Source organism: Phlebotomus argentipes, unplaced genomic scaffold (assembly GCF_947086385.1).
Source record: "Phlebotomus argentipes unplaced genomic scaffold, Phlebotomus argentipes genome assembly scaffold_4, whole genome shotgun sequence".
NCBI classification, from domain to species: domain Eukaryota; kingdom Metazoa; phylum Arthropoda; class Insecta; order Diptera; family Psychodidae; genus Phlebotomus; species Phlebotomus argentipes.
The window spans coordinates 9,218,549-9,245,217 of NW_026776174.1; the positions used below are offsets into that span (position 1 = coordinate 9,218,549).

General features: G+C 43.1%; 1 protein-coding gene and 1 long non-coding RNA gene across 3 annotated transcripts in view; both read right to left on the reverse strand.

The window, feature by feature from the left end:
- LOC132257618 (homeotic protein ultrabithorax-like) overlaps positions 1 to 15,650 on the reverse strand; it is a 65,080-nt gene extending 49,430 nt beyond the window's left edge. Inside the window, exon 1 of the mRNA XM_059754601.1 lies at positions 15,077 to 15,650. Coding sequence (XP_059610584.1) covers positions 15,077 to 15,650 — 574 coding nt within the window. The remainder of the gene's footprint in view (positions 1 to 15,076) is intronic.
- Positions 15,651 to 17,898: 2,248 nt separating this feature from the next.
- Positions 17,899 to 26,099, reverse strand: LOC132257681 (uncharacterized). 2 transcript variants are annotated; one of them, XR_009468256.1, is made up of 4 exons: positions 25,996 to 26,099; positions 23,681 to 24,025; positions 23,249 to 23,403; positions 17,899 to 18,221 (listed from the first exon to the last, which is right to left on the reverse strand). It is a non-coding gene; the product is annotated as an uncharacterized LOC132257681 (long non-coding RNA). The 2 variants fall into 2 exon arrangements; XR_009468257.1 differs by lacking the exon at positions 17,899 to 18,221 and adding an exon at positions 18,878 to 18,975.
- Between the last annotated feature and the right edge of the window lie 570 nt (positions 26,100 to 26,669).

A 26,669-nucleotide genomic window follows, 5' to 3' on the forward strand; every position in this document is an offset into this window, starting at 1 on the left:
CTATGATTTCCGCGATCTTTCTCACCCTTTCGCCCAGACGGCCAACGATCAGGCCGGCAAAGTGTGTGTGAAAAATTGCCCACAGTTCAAGTTCGTGACCTCATCTATCATCTTAACTCATCAAATTCAATTTGAGATGCTGCACGAGGGAGCCGAGGCCCAAATTGTTGAGACTCCGCGGCACAATCACGGAGAGATTCCTCAAGAGTGGAGAAAAAATCCATGCTAAACTTGGGTAAACTTCAATGGCTCTCGGCTCTCGAGATTCCAACTCACAGTCTCAGGTATTCTTGCATTGGAACGTCTTGATTCGATTGGAATATCTGTTCATCCTTTGGCAAGAACTTCTCAGTTGAATCTTCGATCTCCTCGATGGTTTCATTTGGGCTCAAGAGCCACTCAGAGAAGAAATGCTCATGAAGTGTTTTGCCGCAGGGCTAAAAGCTTCAATTTCCATCGCACATAGATCAAGAGTCAAATTTCTTCAATCAAAATTCAATTTGTATTCCTTCGCCTCTCGTTTCAATTTTCAGCACAATTTCTGCCCATGAGCAAAGAAACCATCGAAGATCTCGTAAACACATTTTCGCATTGAAATCCATCCAATGGCAGTGTTCTCGCCATACAATGTATGCACTCTCCCAACAAAACTTATAATTATGCTCGCATTTATGGACCCCCTTTCATGTATTTATCCCACCATCTCGCGCTCAATTTACTCCGAGCCGCGCTTGTGAGCCGCGCATCCCCGCGACTTCTTGGGTAAATAAACCATTTAAGCTATTTAGTGCCAGCAACTGTCGCCGCAATTGACATGACGTGCTCAGAGACCATTCGGAGTCCTCCCCATTGGCAGTAGGGAAGTCAGGACGTCCCAAATTCATTTAAATGGATTTTTAATTTCTTCCCCTTCGCCATTGATCATTCGCGATACTATCTCTTGTTGGGGTTCGATTGGAAGTGGGGCAGTGTTGTTTTTTCCAGTTTGAGAAGCTCTTCAATATTTCTAAAGAATAATTTTACAGCGAAGCGCATCAAAATATATGTTCATATTAAAGGATTCAACTTCACCTAATGAAGGTAATTAATGTTTAATCATTAAAATGATTGAGAACCTACGGAAAATGCTGTGTTTCACTGATGCATATTTTTTCAAAGGTCCTGAACATCTTATATTACAAAGAGAATTTGTATAAAGAATTGGAAATATAGCAAAATATTTATTTTCAGTTTAGTCGGTATGAAAAAAAACGGTCCTTCTAGTCTGAAAAGCAACAAATCCATGAAGATATATTCCCAGGTTTGCCGAAATTCCACTAACAATCTCGTAATGGATTGATGGATTCTTCGAGCCGCACACGCAAACGGGTTAACGTGTCTCTGATCATCTTTATTGTTCCACCTCGTGAATGTTTGGCGCACGAAAGGTTTCCCCAAAAGGAAAATCTCTCGCCATTGTCACGAAAGTGTTCCGGGTGGAATTTGACGGTGATCGATGGCGGAAAAGCGTGAGGGGGGAAATCAATGTGCAAATGAGGGACCTCAAGTCATTTCCCAAAATTCTTGTAGACTTTCTGCGCAACTGTTCGCATCTCTGCTACGCATGATAGCGCTGCTTTGCCACTGTTGCTCAAAGGTGGCGGTAGACGAAGGCCAATCGCTTCTCCGGTGTTCTCCTCACACTCTCCTTCGCTACCTGGTCGCTCAGGTGGTCCCTGGGAGGACCCACTGGCGGCCGGAAGGACTCCAAGTGGCCGGCAGTCGTGGGAGCGAAGGGCTCGCCTGTCGCACTGCAGTCAAAATATCCCAGTTGGGGGTTCGCGCAGACCTGGCACTCCGGAGGGCCCCATGGTCATACAATGCTGCACCTCTGCACTCGCTCGTGAGGAGCAACTTTTCAACGTCATATCCCATGATATTTGCGCACTTGAGAATTAATTAAAAACCAATGTATTGGGTGAGATTGTGGCGTGCTCTCGAGAGCCAAAGGAAGCTTTGTGTGTGTTGCAGATGGAAATATGCTGATGGCCATATAGCTCAAAAGTTGAGACAGCCATAAATAATATTCGATGATTAATTTCGTTTTACGGTTTCCTTTTCCTCCAACTCCATTCTCCACCGTTTTCCTCCCCAGAACGTCACTCTCTTTTTTTCATTCTTTTACACTCAACACTCTTTTTGCCTCAATTTCTCCTCTGCGGCTGTTCGAGGAAGGAATTAAGTCCAAACCATCTTGCCTCTTTTTCTCTCATTGTGTAATTTTATAGGGGAATTTTTCTTCTGATTAGACCGCGATGTTTCCACGTGAAGAAACAGGTTTGTAGGTGTTATTGATACCAAAACTCTGGGAGTATCGATACATTTTCAGACATTCAGCGCTTCTTTATACCATGCGCCGTTTGAGATGCTCGTCAACGGTAAGTTTGCGGTCTCAAGTGGCTAAAATTGCCGATCTTTTTCGCATTGACAGCTGTCAAAGATGGGGCTTTAAACGCTCAACTAAAGGTGTAATTATGAACCGATTTAGATGTACTTGATATATATACAGTGTAAATGTCCTGCGAGTACTCCTATTTACTTTGCCGGCAGCTGCAGAGAATCCCGCGAAAACCTTTAACCTTCGCCATGACTTTCGTTCCCTGGCCAAATCGACGCTCTTCCTTGTTTTCGCTGCAATTTTGCAATCAAATTTACATGTGCGTTGTGTAAACAAGTAGAGGATGTTTGACGAGATGATGATGTAAAGACTGTGTTCGGAAAGTCTTGCAAATATTATCAAGATAACCCGATTGTGAACCCAAGTCAATAGCAAGAGCGGAGAGGGTAAAATTGTTCAACTCGTTTTGGACTTTTCATACTTCAAGTTTGCAATAAATTCCAAGCTCAGACCTCTGAGCAGTAATTGCTCCAATTTCATCTTGCGTCCATCTCGTTGGAATTTGCAAAGTGTCTGAAAGTTTCTCAATCGCGGAAAATTGATGAAAAATCAGAGAGAGAGAGAGGAAAAACGCGAGGTTCATCTTAATTAAATCAGCGTGAGTGTGTGGAATTCTTCCTCCTTCTAACTGAACTAATGAAAATTTCATTGCTGCATTTTTTCCGGCTCCACGAAGGCTTCCATGCGAGCTGGGTAACATGATAAAATCCATGTTGAGACTGCTCAAACACACTGGCAAGAGTATGATGTTGCAGTCGAGACCAATAAATCTTCACCGCCGAGTCGATCAAATCGGCTTTCGCGCGCAAAGCCACGTGAAGCCAAAGCTCAGGTCCTCTGAGAATCCGCGAGAGTGGAAAAAAAGGCGCAGGGAGTGAATCTGTGAATATTCGCACATTGAAGGTGAAAGAGGTTGCAATTAAAAGGCCTTAATTGTGGTCGTAAATAACATTATGCTCACATGGAGGCGGTTGTGTGAATGAAGCTGCCAACAATCTTGTTGACTCTCGCCTCATGCCAGCAAATTGATTATCCGCCAGGCAAAATCCTAATCGAGCGTGAGTGTGTCTTTTGTAAGCATAATTCTTCTTTCACCTGCAATGAGGCGCCTCTGAACTTGCTTCAAGTTCACCGGCAACACACCTTTTCCCCCCATTGGCCATCAATTTGCTGTGCGCTATTTTCTGTGCGGGGCTGAAAACTCCACGTCAAATTGGCTTCTCTCGAAACTTTCATATATATGGAATCTCAAAGCAGACAATCCTAACTTCGGCTGATAGGGACAAAGGAGCAACTCACTGTCGCAACCTTGAACTCCTGGCGGTGTCTGTTCCACACATGAAGCACCTTCCTGGCAGATTTATATGCCGTAGTTTTATTAATTATGTTGAGTGTGGGAAAAAGTGTGAGGCCCACTTTATTTTAACTCGCACACGGAATCGCGATGACCCAGATTCTGTCGGCTCGGAAAATTCCTCCACAACCGTTCGTTGGCCACTTCCGACGCCTCCCAGGTGGATTTTCAAGGAAATCCTCCTTGCAGAATTTCCCCTCGAATTACCATTAGCAATTAGCGTGGCTATTGAGAGACTCTGTGTCAATACGAGGGGCTCTCTTGGGGCGGCTCAATTGTAGCGATTCTGTCCAAAAATTGTGCCTTCTCTGCGCTCGTCGGTGGAAAAAGAAAAACATCATAACACCCAGCATAAAATGTTTATGTGGCACTCTCATGCACACAATTCTCGGTGTGTTGGGAAAGGTCATGATTTTATTACACTTGCAAGGGTTTAAGCGACAATGGCTGGGGCGACACAAAAAAGGACATGAAGAGCAATGGTACAGCACAGTTGAAGGGAAATATCCATCAATTCGCTCACGAGATAATTTCAATTAAGCGCCCGTGAATTTCCACGAACGGCGGCGCAGAGATAAGTGCGACAATAGAGGGAATAGACGCAGGGTCTGCCGAATTGGAATGTGCTCGATAAAATAGTCAATAAATCTCCGATGCTGTGGCTCATTTGCACCTCCTGCGAGGCACCCTGTGTGCAATTTCGCTGCAACCCAACAATGACCACAAGGAGTGGTGAAAAGGCGAAGAAAAGAAGCACACCGGTCTTATCGCACCTTCCCGAAATGTTTCCTTAATGGCATCATTTTGGCCTCTTCTCTTCGCCTCAGTCTTTCAGCAATAATTTGTATCACCGCCACCAATTGTATGAATATTTCTCCTTAAACACTTCTCACTCTGCCTTCCCATTCTCATTTGTATACACAATTGGGCGCACTTTTTTTTCTCCTTCTGTCCTCCCTTGGGAGAAAAATCGCACTGCCAGAGAGTCGGCTTTAGGCAAGAAAAGCCCCGCCGAAGAGTGTCTCATGCGAAGGTTCCACCGAAAGAGTGGAAAATAAATAAAAAAAATATCGACAGAAATAAACATCATTTCTTATGTAATTATCATTAAATTGATGTTTATACCTCTGTCTCGTGCTGATTGTGGCACGAACTCTCTTGTAAAAATAAACTCCAGAGAAATGCATCACTTTGTCCTCTCCACATACTATGTGTACAGTCGCCGTGAGAGAAATAAGGACACTTCTCTTCCAATTTGTCCGTGTGATGCAAACAATTGGCAGTTTTTCCCATTCATCAATATCTAATAATATAATTTCAGCAAAGCCACATTCTTCACTGATCAGAAACTGCATTAATCTCTGGTTCTATTCTTCTTGTGAACAGTGTAAATGGCACTCATACAATGCAGTACCCGCTTGGCATGTTGGAACTGTGAGAGTCAGCTATTTTGATTTATGCACCAGTCATATTGCAATTGAAGCTGAACCTCCTTAATGTTTGATCCGCGCCAAAACAGCTCCGCATTAGCAACGCAAATTTCGCGTCAATTGGCGAGATTGCAAGGTGAAGGGAATTCCGTGGCGAATTGTGGCGTGTTGGCGAGTCGGGAGAAAAAAGAGCCGTCTCTATGCAAAACTGTGCAGATGTCTAAGGTGAAAGAGAAAGGGCCTGGAGGAGCCTCGAGATGTGTGGAGAGTGATTTAAATCCAGCGATAGAACACGTGTAGTGTGGCCTGGCGCCTGTGTAAACGTAATTTTCAGCTGTGCCGATGTTTACACTGGGAAATTAAACCTAACCTCGCAACTACCTTTTCCATCATCTTTATCGCTCCCCCGAACTTATTTCCCAATAAATTGCATCATTTATCACCGGATTCTCCTCCGGAGCAGCGCAAGGAAGGGCGGCAAATAGATAAGTGGCGAACAGTCCTCGTGAGAGGCAAATTTGGCCCGACCAATGCGATTTCTTGCGATGACTAATGACGGTGTTGAACTGATTTGTTGGCTCACATCATTGAGTTATGCCCAGGTGAACCACCACCAGAGTCTCTCTCTCTCCGTGGTGGAGATAATTTGATGTGTGATTGCGCGTGCGAGAGTAAAAATTCCACCTCGGGTGCAGCAAATTCGCGGCAAGGAAGGGAAATAGAAGAAAACGTGAAAAATTACTCAGTGGCCAGTACAGGTGTCTGAGTGGCAATTGCTGGAAATTGTGCCATCGAAAGTGGCGTGCCCGGCAAGTGTTGATCACCCCGAGAGGATGAATTAGCTGAGAAAATACACGATTTCCAACTGGCACGGTTACAGTCTCCAGGCCAGAGAAAAGAGGACACTGGGACTCGAGAGACCGGAGGAAGTGCGGCTAGAAAGTGTTGATGATAAATGAAGCTGTGTGCTGTTCTTGGAGCGAAAAAAGGTCAGAGCGATCAGAGAATTGGGTCAGATCCACCCTCGAAGCAAAAAATGCTTCGTTTGGGGTTTTTTCAATTGTCGGCGAAAGGGAGTATTTATTCAGAGGGTGACAGGAGAAAACCCTCGGTGCCCCGGAAGTGAGCCATTATTATTCTAATTGTGGCTATAAAATCATCACAACCATATTTTTACATGAGAAAAATCTCAAAGATAAAAATAGGCGATGATTTCTCTCAAAAAACAAAAATTATCAAAATTCACCCACAATTCACCAGCCAAGTTTCCATTCGGCATAATGTGTGCAAAAAGTCAGGTGGAAAATTTTGCCAATTTCATCAAGAGTTCCTGGTTCGCTGAGCAGTGAAATGAGTGGTTGGAATTGCTCCTTCCGCCACATGTTCAGCGGCACGACGCTCATTGAATTTTTCAGCATATGCTCGCCCGGACACACTCCAAGTTATCCATCATACCACCCCCGCCTTATCACAATCTCTCACCTCATACAATGGCAAAATATTTGACTTTAATACCCAGCTTCGGGGGTTGAGTGTGCGGCGGAAGAGCAAGACAAGGGCAGGAGAGACTCCACGATATTTACCATAGAGGGCGAGATTGGGATCAGCGTGAGTGAATTTTTGTAATTTCAGACCAACTATTAAGTTTCAACCTCTGCAGACACTGCATTTGTTCGGTGGAAGTTTCTGTGTTGGGTGCCAATGGGAGGGTCTCTGTGGGTGGGCTTTCACCCTCAGTGGCTTCCCATTTTTCTCGCTCAGTTTTCGCTGCAATGAACAATTCCGTGAGGTGACTTTTTTTCTCGCCACAGGTTCAGACTTAAGCCCACAGTCTGACCGCGCCTTTAGCTGTCCCTAATAAATCTCACAAGAGAGGGAATATTTTGTGGAACTCTCCGTGTCGACTAATCGAAGACAAAGCGATCGATTAGAGTAAGTTAATTAACCTTCGATCGCGCTGTTCGCAATCGTCGGACGATTTCTTGGGAGGTAATTTTTGAAATTGACCGATTGTCGGGACATCAATGTGAAAATGCAACACTTCAGTGTTGCTCACGCGATTCAATGCATATCAATTTGTGCCATTTTCTTACCTTCAGAAGGTCTCTCTTTGACGCTCGTCATGCAATAGGTGATATTTATGTGAAAAATTCACCGAAAAACCCAAAGCAATTCCGTGAATTAAATTGTTACCTGTCGACACGTCTTTTCCACCTCATCAATTTGTATATCGGCCTCACTATGCCGCACTTTCCCAAAGGTGGGAAAATCACCGTTTGCGAATCTTGCTGAGAAATCTCAATGGGTAATTGACAGTGTATAAAAATAATTTCTCAATAGCATCACACGTTTGAAGAATCACTTTGCTTTATCTCGTATTTTTAGCACAAAATTTCGCGAGAATTTTTTCTCTCAACGCATTCGCGACCAGATCCGCACTCGGGCACATCTTAGAGACTTTCGCTGCGCTGCGAATGTAGCGCTTGGTGGCACCCCTGAGTGCCACCCTCTGGAAGTTATAGAATGAAAAGTGAGGCGAAAATCGTGTTTTACGGAATATTTGCCACACACATGTAACATGGCCGTGTAGTGTTTTTTGATAAACATCCCACCATTTTTAATTTATGGGGTCCACGACGAGTTCTGATCGAAATTGCCCAAAAAGAATGCCAAAAAATCATGCAAAAAATCACCTCACGGGCGAATGTCTTGCACAGAATTTTCACCACCATTGCGAGCCAGAGAGGAGATCTCTCTGGGATAACTTCCCGCGCTGTTCAGGGGCGGATGACTACTTATGTGTGGAATGTTTGCTCAATGAATTATTTGTTGACAGAATTCCCACCCAGATTGATCGCGTACGCAAAAGATTGTGATAAAGTCTTCAGCGGTAGCTTCACTTCCTGCCGCTTCGCCACCCCTTTGATGTCACTCTGGATGGTGGAGCCGAAAGTGTGTCAACTGGCGCGGAGGAGAGCATTGCGGGGGCCGTTTGTGGGTGCTTGGAGAGATCCACAGGTGACAAACCACACCTAAACATCTCAATAGCTCGTCAAGACTGCCCCGGCGACTTCACGTGGATCTCAGAGTGAGACTTAATGAATTCAGCGCGTCTTGTTAATTGGCCAAAATTGGGAGGCACGCAGAGGGAAAATTTGAAATGTTAATTCAAACCTTTCCGCTCTTAACCCACTGATAAATTTCTAACGGTGTAAAGCACAAACGTTAGATAAAAGGCCTATGCGGTGGCCTCAGAGAAAAGCTCTCAGCATAGCAAATCGTTTAAAAATCAGATTTGTGTATTGGAGTGTTTTATTGCGGCTTCAACATAATTTTCTGCTGGTCGTTTTTTTCGCTCTCCCTCTCTCTCTCAGTCTCTTCCTCGAAGCCATTGATTTCTTGCCATCTTCAGGGAATCCATGGCCAGAGCTGAGAGAATCGAACTTCTTCACAATCATTTGCCTCTCATCGGATATTGAGAGAGTGAGAGAGCGCATACGGGAAAAATCACAAATATTTTATTAATGTGAGAACTCTAAGAATTTATTTTATTGAGTGACAAAATTGTGGCACAAAGACGAAGTCAGAGAGAACAAACTCGTTTCCCAAGGAAATAATTTAAAGCGCACAGTATTTAAATTTATTTCAAACAAGAAAAGAGAGACTTCTCCCAAAGACAGGGAGCTCCCATCACCTGTTGCACTCCTCTTCCACGCCATTTTCCACACTATTTTATCGATTATTGTGCAATTAATGTGATGTTCAATGCATAAATCATTTTTCGTCCCGATCGCGTTTCACAGGCTCATCAATCAACTGTGACGATGTCTATTTGGTCTTAAATATCCCATCCAAACAGGTGAATTTAATATTAAACGTGCGACAATGTCAATTAATATATGCACGAACAACTCGCCCCAAACAAATTTCATTAATTGCCTTCCCGTGGGGAAAATCATGGAAAAAGCCTTGAGAGAAAAAAAAACACTGAGATTCCTCATCAAAACTGGACTTCGAGTGTCTTCCGATGCTCTTTTCCATGTGTTTCCACGCAAAATTTCACCGCGTGAATTTCCTCATTCTCACAGATTGCCAAGATAAGCTGCTTACGCGAAAGAAACCTCATAATCGATGCAATTGCTATAATTAAATAACTGCAATGAATGCTGCAGCAGCGGAGAAATTAAAATAGATTGAAAATTTCACTGTCTGGCAATCTGCGGGGCGAAGTAATTCAATAACTCACATTTTAAAGTATCTATTTGCTGATATTACAAGTGCTATTTTGTAAATATGAAGACAATGAAGATTCGCCTTTGGGAATGATGCTGATTAACCTTCACCTTTCGCACACACAACGCCACAGCAGAAAAGGTCTGCAAGATACTATTATTAACTCTTCCTCTACTCTATTTTGTGTATAATATTATTTATTATTATCATATGCGATTATTTGTGGTGGAATTGAGTTTTCTGCTGTACAAATACACCTTTTTTCTCAAGCTTCCATACAGACATGCAAAAGGCATTTGTAGGCTTCCCCATTGACGCTTTTCAACCAGTTTACACTCTGACGCTGCCTTTAACATCCCGCCACGATATATTGCGATAAAATTTAATGAAATAAGGTAGTTCCGATTGCTTTTATAGAGCGATTACAGACACAATTTAATGATTATCATTAGCATGATCGTTTCTTTTGGGTTCTTCTATTTGGACAGTAAAAGAGGAAAAGTGAATGTTTGTCACGTCTTCAACTTGCACTTTATTAAATAATTAAATCATTTTTTTTCTCTCTTTTTTCACGCAGGTTAGATCTTCTGTTGGGCTCTCTTGCGACCATCCTCGAAAAGACGGTGAACTATACTGAAGTGAAAAATTGCCTGCCAAGCCACTCAACACGTAAAAATGCCATAAAACATAAACATCAATTGGCAAATTTTAGTGTGAAAGCCACAGGGAAAACTGATTTTTTAGCTGAAGACGACTCCTTGGTGAAATATTAATTTCAAGGGCATCTTGCTACCTTGAACATCCCGAAAAAGTGGCTTCAGCTCACGAGAAATTCATCAGCCGACGGCCTCAAAAAATACAAAACAGACACTCACAGAGATATGAGCATGAGGCCCCTTGGGAGAGGGGCTGCCATCATGGTGTTGGACTTTAGAGTCACGATATTTATTGATTCGCCTAATGAGACAATTGTGTAAATCAATCAATTCAAATTAGGCATATTTTCTGTTTGTTTTCTCCAGCGAGTGGGCTTTTCCTCCATCTGATTGATCTACCCAAGGCATGTTGGAAGCATTCGAAGCGTTCAGAGATGAACTTTGAGATTCCTTCTATAACTTTCCCACTCGTATAAATCAGTTTAGAAGAATTTTTAGACTAATTTCAGAGGCAAAGCCCAGCGAACATGCTCAAAATCGATGCTCAGCGGTGAGACCGTGAAGCGAAAAAAGGGAATTATTCATAAATAAATGGCAGAAACAGCTGATGGAGTGGCTGGTGAGTGTGTGCGTTGGCAAGGGAGAATGGGAGAAGGAGGAATGCCAGAAAAATTGCTATAGTGACTTTTGAGGAGCGAAAGAACAACCATTTGGCTGTTGAATGGGCGGAAACTCAAATAGTACGACGAGTGTGTGGTAGTAGCACATGGCCACGGATGTCTGACACGGTTTCGCTCGTGTAGTGGTGGGAAATCATCTTCCCAAATTCATAAATAATAGGTCTATTGTGAATTTTTGACTGTGGACATGCCTATCTCTATCATGGCTGAAGGAGTAGTGCCCACTGCCAAGTACCCGAGAATCATGGCTGATAACTGGTCGTTTTTTGTGCTCTCCGCCACGCACACGAGCATCTCGCCAATTGCTCCCAAATGTTCGAGCGATTTCTACCAGAGTTCACGTATAATTTTCCCCGTTGAGACGCGCGCGATTCAATCATCACGTCGAGTGGATATTGAAAAAAAAATCTGCTTACAATAAATATTGCAATTGGCTCGTGGCAACAATTGATGATGGCTGAGTGATAAAGCGTGAGCACTTGAGAGGGCTTTTCAGCACACAATTGCTCAGAATTCACCCCGTAGTGCTCCATACTTGGAATAATTGAGGACACTGTACGAGAAAATCCACTACAGACAGTCGTGGAGACGCCTGGTGAGACCTCCAAGAGCGATCGAGTGGAAAATATAAACTTATAGCATGTGCTATAAACAATAAATTAATGTATATACCGCATTTATTGTTGTAAAATGAGAATTATTGCTGCAAAGATTTGCTATAATCTCTTATTTACCTCCATTGTTGTTATCGTGCGTCGAGATAATTATGATAAAAAATTCCCTCCGTCTGTCAAATCTCTATTAACTGACGACATTATAATCATGTTTTCTAATTTTATATTCTCTTAATTCTCCCCACTCAATGGTGAAACAATAGGCTTGAGCGCGAAGGCAGAGAAGATGCTATAAAAAAAAGACGTCCACCAGTAATAATTTTGCATACAATCTTGTTGAACATTCTTTTAATATTTCTCAAGATCTTCTAGGCGGTGATTTTCTGCCTCCCCTTCGCGGTAATCGATTTTTATATTGTCATGAAGTCACAAACACTTGCACTTTTCACGGTTCTCTGCCTTCCCACAGCCGTTACTAATTGCCCTATAATTAGTTCATTTAATCTCCATTATTATTAAACTGTATGCGACTTTTTCGCATAGGTCTCTCTCTCACTCGACTTGGTCGGCGCTCTATATTTTACGAGGCAGTAAACAAATTGTCGACTGTCCAAACATCATCAACATCGTGTTTAATATTCTATGAGTGGATGTACAAATTGCCGACTCGTCGATATAGGTTAACCGTGTTTTGTAGGTATGACACACTGTAAATATGCACTCCGGCCTCTTTGCGTCGTCCTTGTGAATCCCAGTTGTTGTTTCACTGTCGAATTGGGAACGCAAACGAGGGGCACTGTTTGCTCGCGGATCCTATTGGGAGAATCATGGCGTGTGCACGCTGAGGTCCTCGAGTGAGGATCCAATTGGGAAATGAAGTCAGGCATGTCCTTGGTGTGCGCCCAAGCTCACCCGAGACACCATGTCACCGAGTGCTTTTGAGTACAGCGACAGAGAAGGAGGGCGCAAAGTGAGAGAATGAGAAGTGCAATTTGATTTACGAGGCCATAAAAACGGAGGTTTAAAAAGGCAGGTCACACTCTTTTATGTAATAGCAGCCAATAAAAAGGATTTCTCCACGGCAAAACACCTCAATGATTTGTAAATAGGCATCGTTAAAATTATGGATACTCGGCGCGCGCGAACCCTTTTGCCGCGCGGGTGGGTTAGCGGAGGGTGGGCTGAATCCTGTGAGTAAATACAGTTGGTGTATGGCTTAAATGGCCAAATATTGTTGGCAAATTGCTGTTGGATGGACTCTTTATTTGACCTTCTCAATTGCCGGGACTCAATTTGCACTCGAGGCCTTTTCCAGGGGTTGCAAGGAAGGGCGCCACACATGATTAGAGAACAATTAGAGAAAAGGGTGGCGCAGGTTGATGTGTAGTGTCTTAATTTGCATTTTTTGCCTATGGATATATGGGGTAGAAGAAACCCCTTTTTACAGCAGCGACCTATTTTTTCCATGAGGCTCAAAGTGTGGCTTTTATTTGCCCGCTTTATCTCGCTATTGTAAGCCAAATGATGTGGAGAAAATTTTAATGGGAAATAAATCTTTGGATCTTCCTCAAAGAGAGGTGGTTTTGTCTACTCCTCCCAGAAAGATGATCGGGATCGCGTCGAGCATATGCTTCATACTTTTCATATCTTTCACAATGAGTGGAAATTTACGCAGATTTTCATTGGGAAATTATTAATTTGATATTTCTTCTTAATATGCAAAAAAGGAACTCTTACTGAAAATTTCCGTTGTGGGAAATTTTAAGTTTCTTCGAGAAACTTAACATGAAGACGGAGCTTGAAAGATATCTTGCATTAGCCTCTGTGAAGCCAAACATTGCTACCTGTCTAGTGAATTCGAGAAAGTGAGGTTGAGCATCTTGAGCTCATCTTGGCGTCTCTTGAGGCATATATACGCATTTAAATTGCCACACGCAAAACGACACTCAATGCATCATTTCCCCGTCGCTACTTTTTCCGGTCAGTTAATTTATGTAATGCCTCCCGTGTAAGTGTAATTGCTCAGGCCCCTCGGATGGTCGCGGGGCCTTCGTCGGGGCAACTTCTGTTTAATAAATAAACATGCGACTTGCTTTTCGGGCATGAGAGAGGCTGCATTGGGGATTCGCGAGTTGAAAATTGCCGCGCAGATTGATGGGCACACACAGCAACTTGGCTCCATCTCAATCTTGTCCATCGTGTTTGACGATGGGGCTTTCGTGTGCCCAAGATGGCCATCGTGGCCCACAATGCCAAAGCAATTACATTCAATAAGCGATGAATTTGATGGAAAATTATTGTAATTTCCGCAATTTAATATCAACGAAAGAGCCACATATAATTTCACTCAGGCACACCAAAAGTCTCCCATTATCGACACTTTTCTCGGCCGGAACCGCAGCCACAGAGCTTTTTTATACCATAACACAGTGTGAGCCTCTCATCAGCTGGAGCAGCGCAATCAGAGATGGAAAATTGCGAAGATCGCCGGGGATTTGTTTAGAGATTGCCAAGATATACCTAAATTGTGGCTGATTTGATAGCTATGCGAGACGCCATGAGAGCCGGTATCGCGAGGTGAATTAATCACGTAAGTAATCACGTTGATGGTTGATTTCTTTCTCTATCGCAAACCCGTCTTGGCAGAGGCCATCACCAGAGAAGAGGTCAATGAGAGAGATTTTTCGTCAGATGCACCTCGTTTTGCGCCCAACTCCTCGTACGGCCATCGAGAGGTAGAAAAGAAGCCAAATTGGTGGTTGCGAGATGAATGTCTGTTACAGCACCGTATCAAATTAAATTCCAATTCAATTTTGTAATTGCAGACCCTGATCTTCCGCGGGAGGGAAGTCGCGTTTTGGGGGCTCCGCAGAGGCAAGCCTTTTGTACCCACCCTGCGTGGCAATCAGGGTAAAGAGCGTCAACCGCGGAAAGGCAATTGATCGGCAATTACGGCGAGATGTTGCTGGACCAGGTCTCAATTGGCATGCAATTTGCACATGATTTATTGTCAAAACATCTGTACAATTTGGCCAATGATAATGCGAAAATTGCTTTATTTAATTTCATCTCCAAAAACACTTCCCTCTCTTCTCTCTCTCTTTCTTTTCCCAACTTTGAGAAACTTTCTCGGGCGCCTGAGAAATTCCGTTCCCGGAAAAATATACCCACACTGGTGATTTCCATCCACGAAGATCGTGATCAATTGCGATTTGGCCGAAAAAACCAACTCATCCAACCCAATCATTTGATCTCTCGATCTTACGCATGATCATCTCGTGAAATCTATCGATTGCAAAACGCGATTTTAATTGACTCCCCGCAAGACAATCCACATTCACACTTTATCGCTGTTTTCATAGAAGCGCGCGATCGCCACAATTAAAAGGCAATCAATAGCGGATGCTCTGCAATTAATGCTAATTTTCATTTCACTTCCAGAGCTTTTCGGGATACTGTTGCACTCTCAAGGGGCGCATAAAAATGACGAAACCATTCATTATTTCGGAAGCAAGACACCAAAAACTGGCAGCCAAACTCGCCCGAGAGTCAATGAACTCCCAGTTTTGGCAGATTTCACAATTCGCAGCTCAACCGCTGAGGGTTGGTTCGCTCTATAGCACTGTGAGTTAACTTTTGCGGCGCACACGTCGGCCGCGGACGGGGACTCACCTGCGATAGCCATCCAGGGGTAGAAGGTGTGGTTCGACGGCTGATGGAGGCCCGTGGTGGCGCCCTGTGAGCTGGCGCCCGTGATGGAGCAGTTGGCGTTCCAGGCACTGCCCGAGACGCCGCCGGAGCCGCCGCGGCTGGCGGGACTGCCGCCGGCCGCGTCCAGGTAGCCGCCGACCCGCGAGTCCGGGGTGCAGGCGGACGGGCGCACGGGCACGGAGGCGTTCTGGCCGGTGCTGCCGCTCGAGGATGTGTTCCACACGTCCTTGTAGCCGTTGGTCTCGGCGCTGCCGCCGCTGCCGGCACCTGTGGCGGCGGATTTGGCACAGTCCTTGTTGTAGGCGCCGTCGTAGATCTTGCTGCAGGCCGCCGAGATGGAGGCGTCGTAGGGCGACTCCTGCGAGCGCGACTGGTGCAGGTGGTGGTTGGCGTAGGGCGACATGCCCAGCGAGAGCGGGAAGCCCCGGTACGCCGCCGTGGCGCTCTGGTCGTGGTGAGCGGCCGTGGTCATGCCCATGCCGGTGGTTTGATGGGGATGTCCGTAGAAGCCGGACTGCTCGAAATACGAATTCATGCTTGCCAACACACAAATGTCTTAAGCACTGGAGTCACTCTTGGGGTTACTTTAGCTCAAAGGCTGCGCGGGTCCACGGGGCCTACAGAGTCTCAGTCACACCACTCGCAAGTGGCGTTTATGAAAATTGTTTTAAACACCATTTTATGTGCAATAACTGTCATGGTTTATGCTGCTGAGGGAAATTGATTCTTCGCCGAAGATTGTGTGAGAAAGAATTCCACAGCGATGTGTTGGTGCAATTTCTTATCCTCTGCGCCTCGCCAATTCCTCAGACTATTTTTTATACGATTATCCACTCTGCGTGGTCTTTTTCTCGTGTGCTCTATATTTTTATCGTGTCGTCATGAAAACTCATTATCAGTCACTTCGTCATCGTCGCCAGGAGAGCCGTGTGCCACTCAATCTCTTGTCACTCGAGAGCACATTGGGTGTAATTTCTACGGCGAGACCATTCAAAAGATGTGGCCCATAAAAATAATCATAACAATAATGTGAATATCTTTGATTGCAAATTAGTGTTGAGTCACTTAACACTTCTTTTTATGTCCGATGCTTCTTTTTACGCAATTACACTCGCACTTCTCTTCCAACGTTCTCGTTCTCGCTCAGCAATTCAGTGGCAGCTGAAGTCCACAGAAATTGTCACCAGCACTATTTTCTCCAAGTCTCTGGCGGTCTTCCAGGATTTCCCGGAAGAGCGTCGAAAGGAGGATCCGGACCACCAAAAATATCGCAAACTCTTCTCGCACAAACCGCCTCTCGATGGGCAAGGAAAAATGTGTCGAATTAATTGTCCAAAATAGCCGATTAAGTGCCGCAGTTGTGGTGGAAAATGTTTATTGTTATTATTTAAATAAAGCCCGGGGGCAATAATAGTAAATGTGATTGCTATTGAGATTGGCTTGAGTGAGTGTTTATTTTCTTGGGCAGGAATTGTATGCGAAAATTGCGAAGCGCGCCTGTTCGTAAGCGATGTCTTCGAACGAATGTTCACTTGCGACGACGTTTCTGAAACTGAGCTCATGTTGTTTTCACATGAGTGCTCAGTCAAAGTATCTTGCGCAATCTTTTATTTCACTTACACTCATTTATGTTTTATGGCACCATCTCGCCCATTAATGCTATGAATTTTATACATAACATGACATTAATGTTATGTGACTGTATTGCCCCGTCCTGTTGTCTCGCTCGCGCCCGTGCTGCGGCCGTTTTCCGCGCGAGACGGCGCCACTTTTCCGTGTCACAGTGTGCGTTATCACGGAGAAAAGTGCTCGCGTGTTTTATGTACGTGAGCGAGTGGAAGCAGGCACTCTTGTTGCATATACTTTCACGGAGATTTTCCCCAATTTTCTCGCCGTCTCCCTCGCACAGAGCCTTTCCACGCGGCCTCGCGACCTCGTGTGCAGAGAAGCCAGGAAGCTCGCGGCGCCGTAATTGCTCTATTATTGACTCGGGCATTCGAAGCCTGGAAATTTATGGTTTTGCACCACCTCTAAATTATAATCTATTCACAACTTGAGCGATTCCCCCGCGTTTTTGGGCCTCCTTTTTCGCCCAAACATTTATCGCTGAATATGTTTTCATTTCCACCACCCGACAGAGTGAGAGGACGCGAAGCTGCCCCACGACAAATCCATCACACACTCCAATCGTCATCCGTCCCGCTCATCCTCACGCATCGATGAACGCATGGCCGCTGCCGTCTCCCTCTCTCTCTCGCTCCCCCCATCGTGCTGTCTCGCTCCCGCAGTGCGCAATAAATGACAATCACTCTGGCACACCATAAAAAGTGCCACTGAGTCAATTTGACTGGTATTCCGTCAAAAGCTCCCCCGAAAGCTCTCGCTCGCTCCTGCAGGACTGCCCGACAGGCTCCCCTCTCGCCAGCGCTCCGTCTCGCTCGCGCGAGAGCGAGAGCCGCCGCAGCTGCGTGCCTCTCGCTCTCGCCACATCGGATTTGCCGGGCGGAGTGTGAGTGGTAGTGTGTGGATTAGGTAGCAGAAATTTTTACGGTAACTGCCTCGTTACTCTCCCCATTTCAGCGATTGCAGGATCTCGAGAGCACTGCCTCAGGCACCTGATGTTTCTCCAAAGTATCGCCATTTCCTTAGCAACAGATCGCTAGTGAAATTTCTCCAGTAAAAGCGCTGATGAGTGAAAAATTGGTGGGAAAAGTCGAGAAACGTGGCTTGGATAAGTCACAAGAACGATAAAAATTACAATTTATTGCTTTTAGATTTCAAGTTTCGTTTATTTATAAAAACCAATGACGTTAGGAGTTTGGTTTCTCTAAATTTACCAATAAACTAGGAGTTACATTAATTGCAAGACTTTGCATAGTTTTTATATCTAATCTTTTAATTCTACTGCAATTTTATAAAACAGAAAAGTGATATTTTATCATCTAAAAATATATTTCCTAAAAATTATCTCCTGTATGACTGATTCTTATATAGAGAATTCTTCTTAATTCGAACATATTTACTGAGACTTCCTTGATTATTAATTCTTTGCATTACCATCTTTACTGCCGTTCCTCCAGATTTACAGCAAAATCAACAATTTTTTCTGAAAAGAGGCGTGAAAAGACCGTGGGAAAAGTGTGCAGGAAAATAAAGGAAAAACAAACCATATTGTTTGATGTGTAGATGTTTATTTGATCGTAAAAGTGCATGTTTAACAATTAAGGGGCAATAAAAAGGTGGTTGAATACAAATTGACACGGCGGCGCAGCCGAAGCCGCCGTGAGACGATAAATAACACAAAAGTGACTCTATCATGAGTGGAAATTAATTAATAATGTCACTTTTTTAATGGCATAAATCACCGGGCCTGTTGAAAAACACACGGTTGATTTTTACGACCACCCAAAACCATCAAAATAAACGGCTAAACACCTCATAAAAATCCATTTTGGAGAGTGTTTTGATGTCTATTAGTATAACTAGAATTGTTTATATGGCCCATTCGGCGTCCTCCCTGCCCCGCCACGCTATCGCTATGCTTGTAATGAAAAACGAACCGCTTTAAAGCTCATAAAAAGATCGTAAAAAAGTAGTAAAATTTTACCAAACACACGACCTCATGTTCATCTGGCTACTGGCGCTTATGCACTTGTTGGAATTCAGCTGGCTTCTCGCACGGATTTTTCTTCCCTTCCTCGGCCGAGGGCTCTTTCCTCAGGAATTTATCTCACCCCCCCCCCCCCCCGCCCCACCCCCATCTGCTGAACACTTGTCGTGAGAATAATTTGATTATTTTTATCACTTCTTCACTTTATGGCCCTCCAGCTTGCTGAGGAGATTCACAAGGCGCCCTTTTGCTGCAAGACAGAGAGAGAGAGCATAAGGAGGAGTTTATTTCGGTGGATTTTGGGAGATCGGAATTAATTCTGCGACAGTTGAGGAAGCGAGATTTCTGGGTATATTTCAAGCACATGAGAAGATCTTTCTCCAATTCTCTCCACTTTCAATTGCTTCATTTTTGCTGGCAAAAGTCATGCCGAAACCCTTCGAGAGGCACTGAAAAGAGGCGTTTGAGGGGCGCACTTTCTAATTTTTGGCGAAAAAAAAGGAACAGACAAATTCACCAAAGATGCACAAGAGAGAGAGAGACACTGAAGCGTCACCCCTACATGAGATTATGATTTATGGCTCAGTTGTGCTCTCTTGAGTTTGATTTATAAATTATTTTGGTCAGGAATTACACAGTCTTCAATTCTCTTCAACTCCCGATGCTACAACTGGAATGTTTTCTGGGCGCAGAAGAATAGATTTCGTGCCTATAAACGGTGAGAAATTGATTTATTTGCCCTATTGCAGGGATGCTGGAGGGTCTGTCTCTCTCTCGAGAGAGGTTTGAGACAAGTTTTCTGGGCTGAGATTTACGATAACAAGACATGAAAGAAATGGTGGATCGCCTCCATTTCCAGTCGTGCAACACTCAACAAATCATTGAATACACACTCAAGACAAATTTCCCTAAATTGTCTTCCAATGTCCACTGGACTAATCATGAGAATCTCCAACTTCACCCATCCCTTTGCGTTCTGCGCGATACTGAGCACAGAAAAATTCCACACTTCGACATTCCATCATGGAAGCTTCACGAAATTTCAATCAATTTGTATTCAAGCCAGCGAGCATGGCTTAAATTTTAGATTTTCCTTCCCGAGAGCCAGTGTGGGAGAGAGAAAAATGCGTAACAATAATTGAATAGTGAATTAAAATGAGGAACAGCCTCTAAAGAAATCTCCACGATGTGTTGTGAATTTCATTGGGAGGAGATCTTATGCTTCAGTTAGACACATTTTGTTAATTAAATTTCAAAAGTGAACATAAAACTGTTCAACATCAAAGAAGCCTCTCGACAAAATACATGGAAAACAAAGAAGAAAGCCGAGAAGCATTTGATTCTCTCCCAAATCTTTCGTTCACAAGAAATTTTCCGACGTGAATTTTTCCTTCTCTATGTGGAAAAATCGATTTTTCACCGCAATTGAGCATTATATAATAAAATTTGGCAATTATTCCCTTTCGACAGGAATAATTCGGGAGCATAAGAGACTCTCTTACCGGTGTAGTGAAGATGCGAACCCATTAAAAAGTTCACCACGGCGGAAAGTGCAACTGCACTACCAGGCGGCCCCACTGCCCTACGTCTCTTATAATTTGAAGCTACACTCAGAGAAAAAGTAGGGCAAACAAATTAACCCCGTGCAGTTTCGTAGCAAAAAATAGACCGCCACTTGAGAACTACACGAGAGCCTTTTGATCTCTCTCTCTTTGAATCCACCGTGCCGAATCGCTAACATTCTATTAAGAGTCAATTTGAGATGCTGATGGGTGAAGGGAAAAAAGTCGAACCCATTGTTCGATGGAGAATCTCCAGGAGATGCACTTTTTATTCCATCTACTTTTATTTATTGTATTCGCTGCACAATGAAAGAAAGTCTCGAGTCTTCGGCTCGTCCTTTCGCCTCTCTTGAATTCATAAGCCATTAATTTTCATGGGAAGCCCTCATGGAGGGTCGGCTTTTCCGTGGAGGGAGAAGTTGATTTTCAACCCTTGGTGGAATTTAGAGCGCAACAAAAGGCCAAGATCCCATACTGAAGGCATAAATATGGCCGATGCGACATGATTTACAGCCTTATATTCTCGATTGAGACATTAAAAGTGGAGTATAACAATGTGAATTTCTCGCCCTGGGAGCGTCTTCCACCATGAGGGTTGTACCCTGGAATTCCCTCCCAGGAAAGAAGGATAAATCCCTCTCCCTGATGATTTATTGAGAGCGAAGAGACGAATATTCTGTGGTTGATTTTATCCCCTTTTGATGCCTCTCATTGTCACATTGAAATTGCTCAATTGCTCAAACTATGGCATCTCTTTTTCTTCTGACTTAAACAATGGCCGACACAGGCAAAATCTTCCGGCAAAAGTAAATTTACGATACCACGAAATTCATACTGAGTGTTTGTTGATGGCAATTTTCAGAGCAAAATGAATCGTTGTTCGATGAATGACAAAAGTTCGACAATTCATTTGACAAAATTGCTTCAAATTTGAGAAGGGACATCAATTGATATTATTAGATTTTATCGTCTTTTGATTGATCCTCTTGTCAGCAATTCGGGCATTCAACTTTTTGCGGTTAGGATCTTGTGGAAAGATAATACAAAAGACGTGGTTATGTACACTGAAAGCAAAATGTGAGGCTGAGATTTGATCTTGGAAATTCACGACAAATTCTCCAGTTTTCTTGTAGATTTTATATTGCTTATCTCGGAAGAATTGGTAAGTTTCTGCGTAGGCCTAGTTTCTGATAAAACATACATTCGTTAATACTCATAAGTATAATTAACAAATGGCTAACCGTTTATAATATCTTATGCAAAATAGCTTCACCACTGTTTCATTTCTGTCTTTCGTCAAAACTACAAAAGCATAAGCGACTTCATTAAGCAAAATTGAGACATATCCACCTCCGCCAGATAAAATATATTCTCTCAAAGAAAACAAGTAAACAAAATTTGGTTTCTTGCTGTTTAATGGAATGCTCGATAGCACTAATTAATTCATGTGTACGCACTCTATACGGAATGCTTAAGTAGAAGAGATATTGGAGTAACTTTTACACTTTCATATTGGTTTCAAGACACAAAAAGAGGCCCAAAAAGTATTTTATTTCATCAAAAATGCAAAGCCACATTGAGTCCGCGTTTTTTTGGAAAGTATCAAGATTTTGGTGAGATCTTTCGCGATAGCCAAACTACCAATTAATTGGCAGTGAATGGCGATCATGAAGTGGATAAGAGAAGTCTCTTCCTGGAGGCCAAAATATGTATGCCTTCTCATGTAAATTGCTCAAGCAATTATTTTACGACATGAGCTTCCGAAGAGCATCTCTCATTGTGCGAGTCAATTTTGAAATCATCGAGCCAGGTGCGTAAAATCGCGACTTTACGAGTTGTGCGGTGAGAAAATGAATCGTTGACTGGTGTAATCCCTGGAAAATCCCTTGGATTTTCACCCAGCTCATGAGATATGCCACTCTGGCGCACTTTCACGCCACATTTTCGCGTGAAAATGTGCGCAAATTCACGCGGTAAATTGTACTTGGCGTAGAGTGATTAATAGTGGAAAATGGTGACGGTCTATTTTGGCTGCAACAGAGGCACATTCCCTGCCTCAAGCGTCACTCATTTGTGGCGGGTGAAATGCAGCTTAATGGCCTTTATGGGGAGTGTGAAGGAAAGCCGAGGAAATTCCCATAAAAGTGTTGTCAACGGAAGTCTGTTTGGGCACATGGAATGCAGTCCCAAAATACACTTATCTTCAGCTTCTTTCTATGTGTCTTTTTGACTATACAGGAAAAAAAATCGAGGCTAAGAGGGGGAAAACAAGAAATTGTCAAAGCTTTAAATTGTTTTGTTCATCACCACAAAATTGTCGTTTATCGATGAGACGATTTCTGAATGCTTAATGAAGCGTCCGAGGCTCATTTTAAATTCATTTTGTAAATTAGCCCCTGAAATCTTCCATCAGTCTCTTTATCATAATTTTTCTGATGGTGAGCTCTCGGGGAATTTTTCTTCATCCAATCTTCGCACGTAATTCCCTAAAATGCTCCCCAAAAGCCTGCCACTCTAGCATATATTTTCATCCCGTTGAGAAAGCCCAGGAAAATCCCACTTCAGTGCGCTGCACTCGGAAAAAAGCGCTTCAGCCCAGAAGCGAAGAAAAGAGCAGTGGAAAAATGTGGAAATCGGTGTGGATTATAATCAAATATGTATGTGTATTGCGTGCCACTCGCCGATCTCATTTCCACTTATTTAAATCTGCGCTTTTGGGGGGATTTTATGTCCCATTCTGTCAGCAGTAAACATAACACGTTACAAGTCCATCTCAGTTCCACTTAACGGCCTATAAAGAACATTTCCCATCGCATTCTGCCCCATATAAAAATCAATGAAAGTGCTCATTTGATATCTCTTTTATATCTCGCCTCATTCTCACTCACTCTAGCGCCTCTGCTTCTTCCTCAATTGTCAACGGAGAAGTGTATTTCTGCGCAATCAATGAACTTTACTCACCACTCTTGCCATCTCACTCTGGCCAGTGAAGTCTTCCCAGCCTTTGAGTCTCTCTGCACCGTCGCGCCATCTCTCTCTATCCACTGGGCGCCAATGCGAAGCTGTTGGATGGAATGTGAGATAGATAGATGACGCTTATTGCCAATGATGGCTTCCTGAGTGAAAAAGAAAATGGGCGTGTTAATGGCTACATTAGAGCTTCCTTATTTCCACAGATTCCACTAAGAAAATCATCGTAAAAAAGGTAAATTCTATGAAATTTTACACGTTTTATGGATCACAAAACGATTATTGCATTCTTTATGGTACAAATTGACAAGATAAACGTCATTAAAGGCGATTTTCTTGGGAAAAATCTGAAAACTTCCACCGAAAATGGTGTGAAACAATTATTACTACAATTTCAATTGAAGAAAGCCTGCAAATACTCACATTTTGCCTTGTTGTTAGCCTAAAACAGCCAAAAACTTTCCGGAACTGCGTTCCTAACCATAAATCGTTAGGTAACGCCCCCTTTTGCACAATACATTCATTTGACTGATGTTTTCCACTGAAATCTCACACTTTTCCGCCAAAATGCAAGGATTTCTGGCAAAGAAACACTTGACTGATGCATTATCACGCACTTTTGCCACCTTTTCACGCAAAATTTCCACAAAAATGCCACTTTTCTGGAGCTGAAGCTTTGTCTGTCGCTCAACCGGATGCCATATTGGATTTGCCCCCACTCGGAAGCCACTGGAACTACTCTATTCGTCTCTCTTGCACGCGAGTTGGCTGAAATGGTGGGAAAGCAGTGTGAGTGAATTTGTGTGAGTGGTGGAAAAGAGTGCCTAAAATGTGTTTCAAAGTTGGAATTTTGTAAATTTTTCATGTAGAATTAATTAGAGAATTTTGCAGAATAAATTACTGAGATTCGTGCAGGCCGTTTTTAGGCAAAATGGCAAAAGGTGCTCCACGACAGGGTCAAATTGCATGTGGCTCGTTTAGGCAGAATTAATGCATGTTTTCACGTAAATAAATGCGCACTTTGCACTCCAGTATCGGCCGTAATTGCAATTATTTTTCAATTAGGGCCTCCAGCTGTATTTATCATGTGAAAATTGACCAGCAAAGCAACTTCTTGTGGACAATCTTTGATGGAATTTCGACGTAGTCGGCCAAGAGCAACTCCATCGGGTTTTTCGGAGTTGTATTTGTCCCATAATTCATGAGATTGAGGATTTTCTTTCTCAAAGCAGTCAGAACATAAATTTCTAATTGTTGGCAGGAAAAATGGTGTAACTCTGGATATTTGTCGTGTGTATTTCATTTGTTCTTTATTTTATTCAAGGCTCCAAAGCACACAAGAAAAGAATGAAGGATGATTTAGGGGAGAGGAAAAAAAGCGAGCTCAAATATAAATTACGATGCTCCCCCCTTCGTTCATGGAATACAATTTTCTGGGAATTTAACACGGATTTCATGTTGGTGGACAATAAATCAATTTCCTCGCAACTTGATACATCGAAATTCATCTCCCAGCGGTCGGTTGGGCGCAAAGAAATTCAAGAACTTGTTTCACGTCTCTCAATTTAGACGGAAAATTGCACAAGACGCAAATTGCCCAGTGAAAGGTAATAAGAATTAAATTAATATCTTCTCGTCTTTCTCATTCACCATACATACATATGTATGTATATGCTCCATCTGGGCGTCAATATCTTGGGGGGTATTTCACGAAATCAGCAGGAATTTTGCCACTGACCAGCAAAATTGCCGTCTTCTTGAGGCGATTTTCTTGCATAAGAGAGTCTCTGGGAAATTGATTTTTGAAGTTTGACTGGGGTGTTTTCCGGCGAGGAAATTGGGTGGAATTGAAAATGATTATTGAGAGTCATTGTTATCTCTGGGTGCACAGATTGTTCTGAGTGTGTGCTTTTTTGAATATCAACTGTGACATTAATTAAAACTGTGAATAATTGTCCAATAACGATGGGTAAATTGCCAATAAAGCTCCCCATAAAACTCCTATCGGCGAAATCTCTTGAAGAAATACACCATCGAGAAGCATACTGAAAGTGCCTCATTTATGCCTGAGCGACACGATTTTCCCATCGTAAATCGCTGAAAAGAGTCTCCCGATATTGCACATTTTTCGTGATGAAAATGGCAAATTAACAAGGCATTGGGAAGTCACATTTATTTAATATTATTATTACGATTATTGCCATTGTTGAGGAGCGCTCAAACAGGTTGGGATCATTTTCATTTATTCGCCCCGACCGAGAGGCCGATCCCAAAAAAGAGCGCCGTGAAGATGAGCTTCTGCCACACTCTTCGGATTTGATTTTTACGATCAGTAAAATAAACGATAAATGGTGTACTAAACACTTACAAAAAACAGGGTGCACCAGCCAAAATGTTGTGCAGAAGCCACATGAGAGGCACTGGGGGTGAATGGAGGAGTGCGGATGGTTATTTCTGCCACCCAGCCGCCCCCGAGGAGGGTGGATGGTGAGCAACAGTGGAAATAAAACAGTGTGCACCACTTGAGATTCACCCTCTTAATTTGAGACCATTCATTTGAGTGTTATTTTATAGTTATTTGCCACTAAAAAGAGTCGTTTTTGGCTTATGGTATGTTTATGTCTGGGTTGTATGCTCAAAGTGTTATACAATCTTTGACTTTTCTCCTTTTCTGATTGTAATTGGGAGAGGCGGCAAGTGATTTCCCGCACCGACAATGTCTTCACCAAATGCCTCACCTCATATTTCAGCCAAAATACTCAACACTTTTCCCACCAATTGAGCTTTATAATTGTCGCCACCTTATTTCCCGAGAGATTTCCTTGGGGTAGGTTGTCAGCTCATGACTGAAAGTGCTGAAGTCAGAAAACTGTTGACTAACAACTAATTCCTTTGGGAGAGAAAAAATTTGTGCTTATGATGCAAATCTAATCAGCATAGAAACTGCGACTTTTCGCCTCGCAAGATAAGCCTTTCTCCGTCAATATTATTATTGATTGCAGTCTCAAGAATTCATTCTATTCCATGACCTCCAGCAGCAGCTCAAGAGCAAGTTTGCAAAAATTGAGCCATTAAGAGTGGCGCGAGGAGTCATTGACAATAAATATAATCTGGCAAGATTGATGTTTATCGCAATCGATCGCGTGAATTGAGTCAATTGCCCGAGAATTATGTCCCAATTTAATTTATTCAATCTTCAGCCACACCACCAATGCAGTATCAACAATCAATAAAAGAAATTGTCCAATTGTTTCCGCCAGGCACATCGAATGGTGAAAAAATGCGCCATCCTCTGGGGGCGAGTGCTATTCTCCTGACTTTTATACACTTAAGTAGTCTATAAAATGGAAATTATTATCAATTACCAGTGACTTTTATTGACCTTTTAAAACTCAAATTGTATGCGCCGCCG